The sequence below is a fragment of the Larimichthys crocea genome, chromosome X (assembly GCF_000972845.2).
Source record: "Larimichthys crocea isolate SSNF chromosome X, L_crocea_2.0, whole genome shotgun sequence".
Lineage (NCBI taxonomy): Eukaryota > Metazoa > Chordata > Actinopteri > Sciaenidae > Larimichthys > Larimichthys crocea.
In genome coordinates this window covers 10,888,863-10,904,477 of record NC_040020.1, presented here as the reverse complement: position 1 = coordinate 10,904,477, position 15,615 = coordinate 10,888,863, and the positions used below count along the sequence as shown (strand labels likewise).

Genomic DNA, 15,615 nt, shown 5'->3' with positions numbered 1-15,615 from the left:
GTCTGAAAGATTACATCAGTGTTTGCTGAAGGTATTTTTAGGTGCTGCTGGATTTAGACTTAGTGGGCATCAGCAGGTATTTTCCCAACCAAGTTATAAATCTCCATGACATTTATATCAACATTACACTGACGTCTTAAGAAGCGATGATTAGATGATTATATAATGTATCCAGTACATCACGGGGTGCGCAGTGCGTGAAACCTGTAAATTATAAATATAAATGCACATTAATGGGTTTGCAATGAATTGTGCGTGTGTGTACACTATATATGCTATAAATATATACACCTCACATGACTTGATGTTACAGTAAATGCCAGTCGTCTAAACAGTATATATAGCAGGGTAAATCTGTCTGTATGTGGTGCTTTTAAGGGCCGTCTGTATAGGAGTGAACAGGAGAGTATAGGGCCTTGGTCTGGTTGGTTGAAAGGTTAAATCCAGGCCAAAATGAAAATAAATTTCTTACCAGATAACTTCTGTTTTATTTGCATTCACAATATACTGCAGCCTGTAGTCAGAGTATGATTTCTGCCTGGTTTAAGCTTTAAGTAGCATAGTACGCAAATAATCAAAGAGGAAAGTACAGCAGAAACATTGATTTGTTATTCTCAGAAAATGTCGTTAAAAGCAGCATATTTTTGTCGGTAGGCAGTCTCATCACTGCAGTCTGTCTGCTGCTGGTTTCCTGTACGTCCTATGTTTTTGAAACCAGAAGTGTGCAGCTGTGGTAGCTTGTTGGGGTTGGGAAGAATGCTACAGGTCACACATTATCCGAGGAAATAATCCTCTACACACATGCACACACAGCGTTCTGTAGAGTCGACTGTAGAGTTTGGCCGACCTCGCCGTCCTCTCCTGCTTGTTAGGCAAGTGTAAAAGAGCAGAGCACCAGCTGATACCCAGACGAGATCGACTCATAAAGGGTCCTTTGATTCTCTGGGATGGGTGAGGGGGCCAGAGTGTGGGTGCGTTGGGGTGGCTGGTGTGGCTTTAACACTGTTACATCTACTCAACACTAATTTCATCTCACCTGTGCCAGCTGCTACGGACAAGAAACAAGTACACTTTCTCTAACACACACAAGCATGCAGCCTTTGCACTTCAGCGTATGCACTCTCTCACCCAGTCTGCCTCCCTGTAAATACAGAAAGAGGATGGAGGCCTATCATGACTCTGCAGGTTCAGGTGCAGGTGACCCAGTTCTGGAAAATGTTCACTCCTTCATTTCTTGACTTCTCCGGTTTCTTTTCCTCCCGCTTCTTCCACCTTGGAATAACAATAATAAAATCCTCTGGCTCTTATATTGAATTTGAAAGTTTATATTTCTCCCCATTCGTCGTATTTCACCCAAGCTGTCACAGAAAAAGGAACTATTTCTCTCTTTTGGCTCGGGTGGATTTTCAGGTTTGCTGCGCTTGTATTTTCTATATTTACCATAAAATATGCCGAGCTCGTCCCGCTTGGAAACCAAAGACGATGAACTATGTTGAAACGTATTTTTAATTACACTGTGCCCTCAGAAGGAAAAAAAAAGTGCGCTGAAATTACGCTTTATTATATGGTTCTTGAGCCTCCCAGCCAAAAGCAACTCATTCCATCTTTTCTTCCCCTCCTCCTTCCTAAAGTGGTTTTCAGGACTGCTCCACTGCAGTCTTACCCTTTCTTTGACATGCTAGGAGCCCCAGCGCCTGCCAATAAAATAAATAGCAGTGGACTTGATTATACAGGGATAGACTGGCGAAACACTGCACCCGTTTAGTTTGGAAAGCCCAAATAGATGAGGCCTTTTTCAACCCACTGAACCAGAGAACCCAAGTGTACAACGAGTGTCGAAATAAGTGGGATGGCTGTGTGCTGCTACCTTAGAAGGTCTCTGCTTCCTTTTTATATACCAATTCAGGCCTCTCGGTGTGCCGTCTTTGTTTGGCCAACAGACTCCACTCCCAGCGGAGGACAGTACCTTCTTTTAAAGAAGTCCTCTGCTGGCTCAGCGTCTCTTCACAGGAAAATGAGGGCTGCTGTCCTGTTGAAGGGGAGAGATGGATTATGTTTTTCTGAGGCCCACCCAGGCATCCCACCACCAACACCACAAGAGGTCTGGAGGACACCAGAGCTAGAACACTGACCATGGCTCACCTTTGCCAAGATTGTATTTTATCGTTTTTTTTTTTTTTTTTTTTAAGAATAGACAGACCCTGAATGGCATGAGAGCAAAAGGGGAAGAAAGGTCAAGAGATAAGTTCCTCGGCTCACTGTGTGACACTGCTCACACCCTTTCCCACACTTAACCTTCCTAAAAATGCAAAATTGCAGAACAAGGCTGCACTTTGGTCAGGCAAACATGACCTCAGAGCAGTGACTAGAAGCATTTATCAGAATGTCATTTGCAGCGAAGAGAACGGCATCCTCAGCTTTTGTGCTAGTCGACACGACTGGAAGTTTACAGAAATGTTGGTGTTTTCTTTCCCTCCACCTCAAATTATGAGGAAGGGTGTCAGCTCCAGTGGTCGGATGATGGAAGTTCCAGCAGTTGTGGTTCTTGGTGGGCAGGGGTACCTACTGGGAGTCAACCCTGGCTGTCAGCTTCTTTGAGACAGAACGTAAAATAACTTGGGATGTATAGGAGTTGAACACACAGAGCCACAGCTGGGGTAATTATTCAGGGGGAATTGAAATGATTAAAGTTGTGTGTATGTGTGTGTGTGTGTGATGTTAGAAAATGTGTAAGGGCAAAGAGAACACACCAACCTCTATTGGTCCAGCTGAGCTAGCCAGAGGCGCCAGCTACCCTTACACCGCTCTCCTTTGTATATTTCTTCCCCTCTCTTTCTTTTCCTCGGTGTGTATCTCTTTCTCTCTGCTTACTCAGGGTTTATCTCGCTCTCTCTGTCTGTCCGGTTGGTGATATTTACCAAACGTCTGGTCAAAGGCCCAGTCTGTCCACAGGTCTGGATCAGATTTACTCAGAGCTTAGGGCTCTGTTTAGTGCTCTTTGCTTTGTGAGGAGTGAGGTGGGTGAGGACTAGAGAGGGAATTTCTTACAAAACTCCCCAGTTTGGTGGTTTGAGGATATTTGAGATGGAGGGGCTGGGGAATTCCCTACAGGACATATCCTTCTTTCTTCTGTCTTTGTATAAATCAGTTTCCTCCACTGGAGTCAAAACAGTGCACAGGAAAAATTACAATATCCCTATGAATAAGTGACAGTAAACGGCTGTAAAACACCAAGTGGAAATTGGAAAGGAGCAACTCAGGACAAAGTGTTTAATACTGCTGGTTAATGGTAAGTCAATACTGACATGTGACTCTTTTCCCCACTGCCCCTCTTTCTTGTCACTCATCTGACCATTCATACCCCCATCCATCTGTTCATCTTTTCCCTCCCCTTCTGCCATATCATCTCTCCAGTCATCCACCTCAGTTGAAAGACCAGGGTGGTCCCGGGGCCCCTCAGCAACCTCTGTCACCAGCCCAGTTGCCTGAAGAGGCAGAGTGCCTGACTGTGCCCAAATACAAGAGAGACCTGGTGCAGAAGCTGAAGATTCTGCGGCAGGAACTTTCTCAGCAACAACCCCAGGCCGGCCACTGCCGCATCGAGGTCTGCCGTGAGGAGATATTTGAGGTAAAACGCAAACGAATAGAGGGTGACCCTTTCACACACTGATACAGAAACAACATGTTAGCAATGCACTTGTAGTAGCAGAGAACAAGACGAACACAAACACTGCCTTTCTTTATTTATATCGCTAATGTATCATCATGATGATCTTAAAACTTTTATTTATCTGCAATGGTCGACTTCAGGAGCGCATGTGTTCGTCTAGAAAAATGGTTGATCCCTGTAAACGGTCTAACCTAAAGTTTCTGATGTGCTTTAAACCATAAAAGGAAACATTTAAGCGGGTCTGAGCACAGCTGCAAGCACACGAATGAATGCATAGCACAGAATTCTTCATGAATTTATGTAGTGTGCACTGACAGCGTGATGTAACAATTTATCACCTGCCATTTAAATCATCACGGCATGCAAACTCTAACCGTCTATGAAAACAATAGCAGAATGCTCACAAACCACATATCTTTGCATTTTACTGGCATTTCTTCACCCTGTTTACGACGTGCACCAGAAAAAGGCCCAGGGCAGCACAGAACCAGTACTCAGAATTGCTCTATGGTTTCCAGGGAAAAGCAGAACAGAAAGGCCTTCACAACACCACAAAAAAAAAACGATTTCTCTGTTACTTTTCTTCTCCTCCTCTGTCTCTCTTTCTCTTGCTCTCCCAATCATTTGTTCTACCAAGGCAAGGCATTCTTTCTGGATGATTTCAGCAGCTAAAGAGATGGGGATAGGGGAGGGAGGGGGTGGAACGGGTAAAGAAAGGAGCTAAGGCAGCAGTGGCAAGTATTCTGGGCCAGACATAACTTCATAACTACAAGTTGAGCAATGAAAAAATATGACTTCATCCTCCTTCGACGTGACAGCTGTGGAAGGGGAAAGTTAAGTGTGAAAACCAGCCCTGCAGATCCACTTGAGGTTTTCATGCAGGAACCAGTGCTGCAGTTTGCAGCTGGCAATGTGCTCATGCAAGTGTGTACACGTACTTACGGCGTGATTTCCTATGTACACATGTTCTTTGCCACAGATTTACGTGAGATTAACACAGACAAATTACTCAGTGTCGATTCCAACATTAATTCAAGAGTTTTTGTCGTGTGTGTTTTGGACACTTTGCACACAAATATTGAAGTTTCTTGTGTGTTTAATGGCATCTCCTAGCTGACTGTGCAGCCCAGCTCTTGTCATGCTTTCATGGTTTCAGCAGTGCTGTGTTGCTGTGGCAGGATGTTGTTTACTGAGGCATGGCCTCTGGACTCCTCTGAGAATACAGACAAGGAGATGACTCTTATGTAATGTAAAAAGGAAAGACACTGACTATTTGTTTAACTATAACTGGAGGGAGGGGTACAATGGGGAGAGGCAAGGACAGAATTACCAGGATGAACTGGCATCAATTTATTGTGTTTAAAGCAATACATGAATAGTCAGATTTAATGCTGTAGGCTTGAGTTTGCCACAAAAAAAACTGAGCCCTTACTGAGCCTGACTCTGTCAGTGTTCTCACAGCCAGTCAAAGCTGCAATTGCATATGTCTTTCTCATCACTAGCTAGTAACAACGTATTGGCCTAATCTAATCAAAGCATACACCCCCCAGCTGGATTGACCTGGCTGTTTGGATTATTCTTACCCATGATGAGTACACAGTCTCTCTGAAAGGGTTATGGTTCCGTAAACAAACTTAGGTTTGTAGAAGTTACACTGCTTCACACACATACACACAAGCAAACCTCCAGAGTTACTATTTATGATTTCTCCATTCAGCCATGGTGATGATGCTGTTCTGTTTTCTGTACAGTCATTTCTCTAATTTACTGTGTGTGTTTTTTTTTAAATTGTAGGAGTCATACCGACAAGTGATGAAGATGCGTCCAAAAGATCTCTGGAAAAGACTGATGATCAAATTCAGAGGAGAAGAGGGGCTGGACTATGGCGGTGTAGCAAGGTACTTTGTCACATGTTTGTTTTTCTGTCAGTTTGAATGTCAGCAGACATTTTTATGCTTGTTTAAGTACATTTTTCCACACTGAATCGTTATGTGTGTGTGTTTTAGGGAGTGGTTATACCTGTTGTCCCATGAGATGCTGAACCCTTATTACGGCCTGTTCCAGTACTCCAGAGATGACATCTACACTCTACAGATTAACCCTGACTCTGCTGTCAACCCGGTAGGAATTTTTATTAATTTTATATTCCTGTGTAACAAATACATATGTATATTTATCCAGCCAGTCATCAGATGCAGATAGAAACATAAAATGTCTTTTTATTAGAAGATCTACGAGGATGCTGTTAGGCTAATTCAACTAGTATTAGAAATCATCTTTTGAAAAGTTTTTAGGGTCCAGACTAATTTCATTTCTGTCATGTGAATTTCATGTAGATATACAATTAGCAGAGACGATTACAATTTTATAATTATATAACTTAATTTTGCTAACTGGAGTCTGCCCAGCATGTGGACATGCATATTTCCTTGCTTTGCAAAGTTTGATAGAGCTTCTACTTTTGAGTGTACCAATTAGAAACTGGCATTGTGGTAAACACTGAAGCTTTACATGTTCACACTGTCTATGATATGACTGAACTCATACCCCTGTTTAATGCGCAGGAGCACCTGTCGTACTTCCACTTCGTGGGACGTATCATGGGCATGGCGGTGTTCCACGGCCACTACATTGACGGAGGCTTCACTCTGCCCTTCTACAAACAGCTGCTGGGCAAACCGATCACGCTAGACGACATGGAGTCTGTCGACCCTGACCTCCACAACAGCCTTGTCTGGATCCTGTAAGACTGTTTTTCATTCTAGGCAACCCATTTCTTTTTCTAGATTCCCTCACTTATAGTCATTAGAGGAAACACATATTGTTGGTGTTAGCATTAAGTCAAATACAGGTTAACCAACACTCAATTTAAAGTTAAACTTACCTGTAACATAATACTGATTTCCTGTCCTGTTTTATCAGAGGAGCAGTAAACATTTACAGATGGAAACACAAAAAGACACAGAGCACATGTGCTTCAGCTGCACTCACAAATTTGACCATTCTGGGACTGTGGTGCCCTCTGCTGCCAGTTCAGCTAATGACAACTCATTTTAAAAAATGAACATCATGCAGGTTTAGGTGCTCTCCTGCATGTTTTGACACACTGATGAGATCATTTGAAGAATGAGTATTTTCCATGAGGGTGCTGTGACGATCTTCCCTTGATAGGATCTAAAAATATCTTTCTTGAGATGTCATCCACTGTTATGTCTGTGAAGTCAGACTAGTTGCCAAAAATAATCAGAATGAAACACATGGGCCGTATAGTTTGAATATGTTATGTTATGAGGCTGTTGGGTGCAGATTACTGCTGAAGGGAGGAGAAATAATTTCTGCAGAAGCTCAGAGCTGATTCGTTACATACCTTCACTCTCTAACCTGCCCTCGCCCCACTTCAGGGACAATGACATCACTGGCGTCCTGGACCACACTTTCTGTGTAGAGCACAATGCCTACGGAGAAATCATCCAGCATGAGCTCAAACCCAACGGCAAGAGTATGCCCGTCTCAGAGGACACCAAGAAGGAGTATGTCAGGTATGAAGAGACACATGACAACGAAATGTCCAGTGAGCGACCAAGGTCATTTTCAGTCCACACAAGAACATTTTTACTGTTTTAACACAACTTTTCTGTGGCAGGCCCGACCGTCACATTGCCATTAATTCAGTGTCACGATGATGAATCTGTATTTGCGGTTGCTCGAGCGTTAAACTGACAGACTTCCTGTGTTTCTTCCCCTTCTATCATTCGTCATGTTCTCTACAGGTTGTATGTGAACTGGCGTTTCCTGCATGGCATCGAGGCTCAATTTCTGGCCTTGCAGAAAGGCTTCAATGAGGTTATTCCTCAGCACTTGCTTAAGTCCTTCGATGAGAAAGAACTGGAGGTACGAGATAAGACCAAACTAGTTACAGTCACGGCCATTTCTTTCACAGACACCCCCCCCATGTGTGTCATTTTTATTTGACAGGAAATCAAAATACAATAAAATTCAAATGAATTCTCCCTCTCTACTTTCAGCTCATAGTGTGTGGCCTGGGAAAGATTGACATCTCTGACTGGAAGTCCAACACCCGTCTGAAGCACTGCACCCCTGACAGCAACATCGTCAAATGGTTTTGGAAAGCCGTGGAGTCGTTTGACGAGGAGAGGAGGGCCCGGTTACTGCAGTTTGTTACCGGCTCATCCAGAGTCCCACTGCAAGGCTTCAAGGCTTTACAGGGTATTTATCTGACCTTGTGTGTGTCATTCCTCTATCTCTGCTGAGGTCCTGTTCCACTTCTGGTTTAGCTTATTTTCCACCACCTTTCACTGCTCACCATTATGTTTAAAACACAATAATGTTTTCTAAAATGTGCTCTAAAATAAATGGGTACTTGCTATTTAAGTTTGAAATCTCTGTAAATTCTAACAAAAATAAAACGCATAACACTGGAATCGATGCTGAACTGCACCTGATGGCTCCCGTTTGTGTTTTTCCTGCAGGTGCTGCAGGGCCCAGACTCTTCACCATCCATCAGATCGATGCTAACACCAACAACCTGCCCAAAGCCCATACCTGGTGTGTGTCGCATGCATCCACAGACATACATGCATCACATTTGAATCTGTCATAGCTTCACGATACGAATTGACTGTCTTCTTCTTCTCCGCAGCTTCAACCGGATTGACATTCCGCCCTACGAGAGCTATGACAAGCTGTACGACAAGCTGCTGACTGCGATTGAGGAGACCTGTGGCTTCGCAGTGGAATGAGAGACAGATTGGAGAGTGTGTTTGTGTGTGAACATGTGTAAATGTGTGCAGGACTCTTGATAGACTATTACTGTCACTGCGACGTGCTGACAGGCTCACTCAGAGTCTGATACGTCCGCCTTTGACCAGCCTGCAGTCTTCCTCTTCTCTAACGGCTTTCCACATTCTTCCCTTATCGATATCTGTTTGAACAGCTGCTAGAGTCATCCCCTGTCATGTATTTTTTTATTTTTTATTATTCATTTATTTGTTTGGGTGTTTTTTTTTTTTGGGCGGGGGGTGGGGGGTGGGGGTTGGTGTAGTTTGTGTGAAATACAGAGAGCAAATTGAGAGCTGCAGAAGTTTATCAACTTAAAGTTTAACGTCTTACAAAGGTGTTTCTTTTAAAAACTCTCCCTAGACATTTGAGAACAGCAATTTAAACTGATTGAATTAATCCTTGTCATGCTACTGAATCTTTATCACTGCAGGTAGCCATATCTTGCCCTTAGTAGCCATCTTAACCTCAACCAATACACCTTCCAATCCTCATGGCTGCAGAGTTGAGTGTGCTTCAACTTGTAGGAGCGCCACAAATTCATCCTACCTCAGTGTGTAATGCTTCGATGGTTTCATTCCAAAATGCCACATCTTGTCTGTTGTCTTGCAATTCAATTTAATTCAAATTAAGACAGAAACATCTTTAGTTTTTCCAGCAATGCTCCACTGTTAGTTTGTCATACCAGCAGTCATTTTGTAACCGTAAAACCGTGCAATTTAAATTGTGAATATATCATTTTGAAATGGAACTCGTACAGACTGACGTGGATGTGGGTCTGATGTTTTGTGGCGTTTTTTTGGAGTCGTGCTTGTGGTGAGTTGTTTTAAGATTAGGGACGGACTCTGGTTAAGAAGAATCGTATGTTTTCCCTCAATCGCTGCAGTGAGGCCACAGCTCTTGTAAACATGCGTGTCTGTATGTTTCTGCATGTGTATACATAATGTACGCTTGTATGTGTGGAAGACTTTTTTTTTTTTTTTTTAAATAGATGAATTCCCCCATCACCTGTACTAGCACAGTATCCTGTATTTGAAGCTGCAGAGCTGATTGAACCTCACTTTTTGAGCCTGGTTCGTCTTCCTTTTCTCTCATTTACACATTTGCCTCCAGCAGTTACAAAGTATGCATGTTTTTTTTTTTTTTTTCTTTATTTTATCAAATCCAGCATAACCCAACACACTTCCTGTCAGATTATATGTGAAAAGGGCACAACTGTCCGTGGGACCAGGCTTGATTTTTAAAAAGTTATTCAAAAAAGGCAGGCGTCTATTTTCAGTCACATCATCAGTTTAAAATGACAGAAGTATTTCTTTCTCTCTGTCTTGTCACTTTAGAGCACTTTACAAACTGAGCAGTGATGGCAGGAGTGCTTCTTTCACATTAGATTAAAATATATCACGTTTAATTTGCTATACGACTACATTAGAAATATACAGAGTAAAAAGTATCTATATACCTGTAATTTTTGAGTATATATGTACAAATACATAGCTATTTTGTATATTGTTGCTTGTTCTTTATGTTCAGTTTAAATGCAAGCATGTTGGTGTCTGTCACAGACCTCTTTGCATTCTCAGGTGAAGTTGTCCTTTGTTTTTTTTTTTGTTTTACATTTATTTAGGCTAGTATGTGAGGAGGGACAAAACTGGTTTTAATGGATATTATAATTTAGAGGCCCTGTCTTTAAACCCGTGATAGTGTAAAAGTTGTCAGTTTAAAGTGATCTTTTCTTTTGGTCTATCACTTTCACGTATTAACACACACATACCTTCATAGGAGAACATGAATGGCCAGATTTGCTGCTCTGGAGGTCTGTGTCGCCACTAAATACCAAACAGCACATACAACAATACTAATTCATATGCACGGGGCGGGAAAACGGACTGAACATGGTGGCCTCAAATCATCAGAGCTGCAAATATTGGAGGTTGACTGCTGCTGAACTCCTGGGTGCTACGCGGTGAAAATGTTCAACCAAAATGAAAAGTTACAAAAAAACGGAAGCAACAGTGAGGAGCACCTCCATCACCACCGCCTCCATCCAAAGAAAACCGTCTGCATGAATGGATGCTCAAGAGATAAACGGCTATTTATTTGCATAATTATTACTCTTAGAAAACGTTTTGACTTGGAAAAAATCAGTTAAATGTTCTTTTTTATGTATACTGCCTGCATTTATTTGTAATCATGAACAGTTTGTTAGCTGGTACTCAGAAACCGTTTTTATTTTGTGGTCCTCAGCAGACAAAACAGAAACAAAGTGACATTTAATTTGTCATCTTTGTACGGTTACAGAGAATTTATTTGATTTTTACCTTTTAATAACCTGACTCAGAGACAGAGAAGAAATGCATTACAAGTTTTTTTTTTTTTTTTTTTTTCACGTTATGCATACTTGGGCTCCAAGTTATAATCCGACACTTCCTTCTATTTACCAAATAGTTAATGGACTGATTTTTTTTTTTGTGTATATGTATATGTATATATGTATGTATATACATAAACACACACACACAGTTCTTGATAAGCACACATGTATGTTTGTCTAGTGCACACAGTCCACTTCTGCTCTTTTTTTTTCGTTGGCACCAAGTTTTCTGGCTGGTTCAGTCTTCAGTGCAAAAGTTGTTGGGTTGAGTGCTTCCAGACGAGGGGAAATCACACTTTTCCCCGCTTAAGCAGCCAAATTGGTCAGATGTCCCTGACAATTTTGCAGGTCATTGTTCTTTTTTTTTCAAGCTTTGAATGCCTGTGGTATAAAGAGATATTTGTCTACCTTTACTGATCTGATTAATTGAATAAATTGAGAGCCAGTTCTGATCACAATTATGTATTTTAATGATGGTTTATAATTGGTTACAAATCACAACAAGCTGTGTCATGTTCAGTAAAATCTCTCCTCACACTTTAAAGTACAAATTTACAGCTTTATGTGCAAATTTGTGTGTATGTGTAAATGACTTTTGATTGAAATCAATACAAAACAGAAAAAAACAACTTTTTTTTTTAAACTGCACCATGTTTTATTTCTTTTGATTTCCTATCTGTTTTTGTATTTATTATTACAGTATATGTGTTCATAGTTTTTCACATCAGCTGCTCTGTGAGCTTGTAACGGACACCTGTACATAAGGACAATAAAGAAGAAAAGTAATACACTTCTTGTACCCTTGCAGAAAGCTGAGCAATAAAACTATGCTGTTTGGACCTCACAGCATTACGTTTTATAGAACCATGTGTGTTACTGTGTTTTATTTATTGATTTCCTGCAGAAAGGAGGAAAAACAAAAACTTCATATTTCTTAGTCAAAGAGGGAGCACGACCAACAGCGAGGAAAGACCAGAGTTAACCTCGGCCGGGCGCACAGTGCCTGGAGGAAACTGCGGGAGAAGACTGGCTTCAAAACTGATGCTGAGATGGCTTTCTTTCTCATTAAGCATGTAAGTCAAATAGAAATTAGGTCAGACACATATTCCTCTACATCTTTGTGATGCCTCCTTCTTACGCTGGACCAATGTAAAGAGATCTGATGAAGCAAAAACTGGAGTCTTTGAAACCAAATAAACAAAATTATGAAGGTTTTTATATTACAGGGATACTTAACTCAATTATTCCTGCTGATGGTCAAAATCAAAGCAGCTCAAGGTGAGATATATCCTGACATTCTGACTTTTAGTCCTCAGTTTGATCAAGCCTCAAAACATTGGATCCTACAACAGTGAGCCATGACACTTGGGACCACCTATTAATACAATTACAATAAATCTGGTTTTGATTCTGACCCATCAAGACGCCACTGGACCTCTAAAGATGTGCTGTAGTATCTGGCCTCGAGACATTAGCACCACAATGTTTAAGCCCTCTAAGTTGCAACGTGGGACCTAGATAGATTGCACCTGTTTGTCCAGCACATCTCACATATCCACGATTGGACTGAAATCTGGGGATTTTGGAGGCCAAGTCAACACCTTGAATTTGTGTTGTGTTCCTCAAATCATTCCTGAAGCATTGTTGCTTTGTGTCAGCTGAAAGAAGCCACTGTCGTCAGGGAATACTATGGTCTGCAACATTGCTTAGGTAGGTGGTGGGTGTTAAAGTAACATCCAAAAGAATGAACAAGACCCAGCTTTGTCCAAAGCACATAAGCAGAGACACCCAACATTAACTTTTTCAGTAACAGGGCCAGCCTTCACTCCCCACATGAATCAGTGAGCCTTGACCCTGTCAACAGTTTACGTGTTTGCTTCCTTGGACAACCTTTGAGCCACCTCAACACCCCACAAGAGCTGCAATTCTTGAGAGATGCACCCAGCCTGTGCCATCACAATTTCGTTCTTTAGTCCTTCTCCAAATCGTTACCCATTTTCTCCTGCTTCTCACATATCACCTTTAAGGGCAAACTGCTCTCTTGCTTCCATGATAATGAGATAATCAGTGTTATTCACTTCACAAGTCAGTGGTGTGAATGTTATGGCTGATTGGTTTTCTTTAATTTAACTCAATAATATCTTTCATTCTCTACTTTCTTTAATTATAAAAAACAAAACAAAATATAAAGCAGAGGATAATTAAGTCAATACACTCATTTACACTCCACGGATTTATTATTAATTTACTGGAATCAAAATAATTTACATTTATGCATATGAAACTCAACTAAGGTAAATATATTACTACTACTTTAAATTTTCTATTATACTTAACAACCCAATCTCAGTACATGTTCATAAAATAAAGCTAAAGCAGCCGTTCAATTATCAGAAATAAACACAGGTGTTACAGCATATTCTGTAACCCGTCAGATTACGTGACCCTGCGGCGTGACGTCATCACGCTCTGACAAACAAAACATGGCTGGGTCGGATCAGAGGAGGGCCAGCGAGCTCACAGAGAAAGTGACAGACAGCGCAGTGAGACGAGGATAACTATCGATGCAGCCATTACAATGCGGCTTTAATCTCACTGCACAGGTAGATCAGGTGGGTATCATCTAATGTGAAATACAGCTATTGTTAATTAATATAGAAACGTGCTATCGGTCTCTTTAGGTGTGTTTTCATATACTGCACGTGAATTAACATCAAGCCAACTCAAGTCATTTTTTATGATTAGTTATCTTCGGACCAAGTCAGATAATGAACCTGAGTACACCCACGAAGCCATAACTTAATGTATAACTGTTTCTGTGTTTCTTAGTTTATTAAGTGAACGTGTGCATTACATAACCCCCGCATATGATGAGTTCATCCACTGAAACCTGTGCTGCTCCTGGTGTCCACACACCTGAGGACGGAAAGGTAAAAGTCACCCATGACACATTTTTTAAAAAAAATCTGCAAGTTTGAAATTATTGCAAACTAAAAAGTAATCACCAGATTAAATGGTGAATAATAGTTGCGGTGACAGTTGTCATATTTATAATAATTTAAGAGAGTTTTAAGTTTGAGGATTGATAGAAGCAGACTCTCTTTAGAGAGTAAACAAAGACATTGTCCAGCTCCAGAGCTGTGCCCGGACGATGATGTGATCTGTGATTTCTTTGCTTTATGCTCTAGTTAATTGTTAACATGTATTCAGAAGACATGAACATTATGCAAACCTAATGCGTAATTAAAAATAACAAGTCCATCAATTTTGTGATACACTCTGTACTGCAAGTGAAATAATTAACAATTATTAACTGTAATTTAAATTTTCAAAAGTATGCATGCAAGTTTAGCATCTCTTGCAGCAAGTTTCACCTGTTAACGCCTAACTTTTGTTGGTGTAATACGGCTGACAAGACAAAAGATTTGAGCTGTTGCACAGACCTCTGCTGAGCTCATTCAACATTCCAGCTGCAGACAATCATATGTAATGTGTTATAAATGTTTCACTATGCTATGTGCTGATTAGTTGCTTCCTTGTCCCGTTTTAAGGAGTTAGGGGGAAAAGATACTGCTTGTCAAAAATCTAAAAGTCAAGACAAGCAAATGACCAATCAGTCAGAAAATGGAGGTGAGTCATCTTCACATTAGTATTGCCAACCAAATGCAATTTGCAAGTGTATTGTTTACAGAAAAATTGAAGTAATAACTGATGTTGGTTTAAAATGGAAGAGGAAAAGGACGAGGAATTCACCACCTCATTAAGTGTGGGAGACGGGCGCTACCTTGTGGATTTGGGGAGGTATGTTGTTTGAGGCTTTTGTTGTTGAAAACAGCCCCCAGCTTTAGGTATACTACATCCATTGTTTTGATACTCTGCACACAACTGAAACCAGAACTAATCTATTCATGCATCTTTACTGATTCTCTCAGCTCGTCAGAGTTCATCGTTGATGAAGAGTCCATCCTTCAGCTGTTCAAGACATGCCGGGAATGCAACAGAAAATGTTTGGTTAGAAAACACGTTAAAGGACTAAAACTTGTGGTTTACCAGACGTGCCGTTTCTGTCAAAGCCACCGCACATGGACTAACCTGCCAGATGAGGACGATGATCATTTCCAGATAAATGGGAAAGATGCAGTGCATGGACAGACAAGCTCAGCCACATCACAAAGCAGCAACACTAGTTGAGATAGTACCATGACTGAAATCACGCTCCAAGTGGACAGTGACTGCACTGAAAAGCCTGCGACACAGTGGACTGGGCACCTGGTTACTTTGATGCCTCTGTGGAGTTTGGTTGTTCACACATCAGAGAACCATCTGATGCAAGTGAATGGGTGGTTGTCTCAGCTGGCTGGTAACAACATACACACCACAGCCATGTGAGTGGGACAGAGAAAGGAAAACACTTGGTTTTAATTGGCAGGTAAGAGTTGTATTGCTGTGGGTGCAGCCATTGACTGTACAGAAAACAACCCATGCTACAGTTGAACAATGGTTGTCCCTGACGAAAGCTGCACTGTTCTTTTGTCTTAACAGGAGAACTTTTTCCAGATTTTTTCATTTTTTGTTGAAAGTAAGAAAAATAATCTCCTGATTTGTTTCCATCCTTGTGCCAATATGTATTTCACAATACACATTGTTTAAAGGATTACGCTACAAATGGAGCTGCCTCGTTACAGGACTTGCCCTGTGAAGTGTATTACAATCAGCCTTGAGCCTCAATAAAAACAGTTTTGTGTGACTCACAAATAACTTGACTAACTATGAATAA

General features: G+C 41.2%; 1 protein-coding gene across 2 annotated transcripts in view; it reads left to right on the top strand.

The window, feature by feature from the left end:
* The window catches only part of LOC104933556 (E3 ubiquitin-protein ligase SMURF2), a 58,344-nt gene extending 46,642 nt beyond the window's left edge, over positions 1-11,702 (top strand). For both annotated transcript variants that reach the window (XM_019257958.2, XM_027283313.1), the window contains 9 exons: positions 3,415-3,628; positions 5,465-5,568; positions 5,677-5,791; positions 6,235-6,413; positions 7,072-7,209; positions 7,441-7,561; positions 7,696-7,897; positions 8,161-8,236; positions 8,331-11,702. In XM_019257958.2, coding sequence (XP_019113503.1) covers positions 3,415-3,628; positions 5,465-5,568; positions 5,677-5,791; positions 6,235-6,413; positions 7,072-7,209; positions 7,441-7,561; positions 7,696-7,897; positions 8,161-8,236; positions 8,331-8,430 — 1,249 coding nt within the window. In that variant the 3' untranslated portion in view covers positions 8,431-11,702. The remainder of the gene's footprint in view (positions 1-3,414; positions 3,629-5,464; positions 5,569-5,676; positions 5,792-6,234; positions 6,414-7,071; positions 7,210-7,440; positions 7,562-7,695; positions 7,898-8,160; positions 8,237-8,330) is intronic.
* The last annotated feature ends 3,913 nt before the right edge of the window (positions 11,703-15,615 follow it).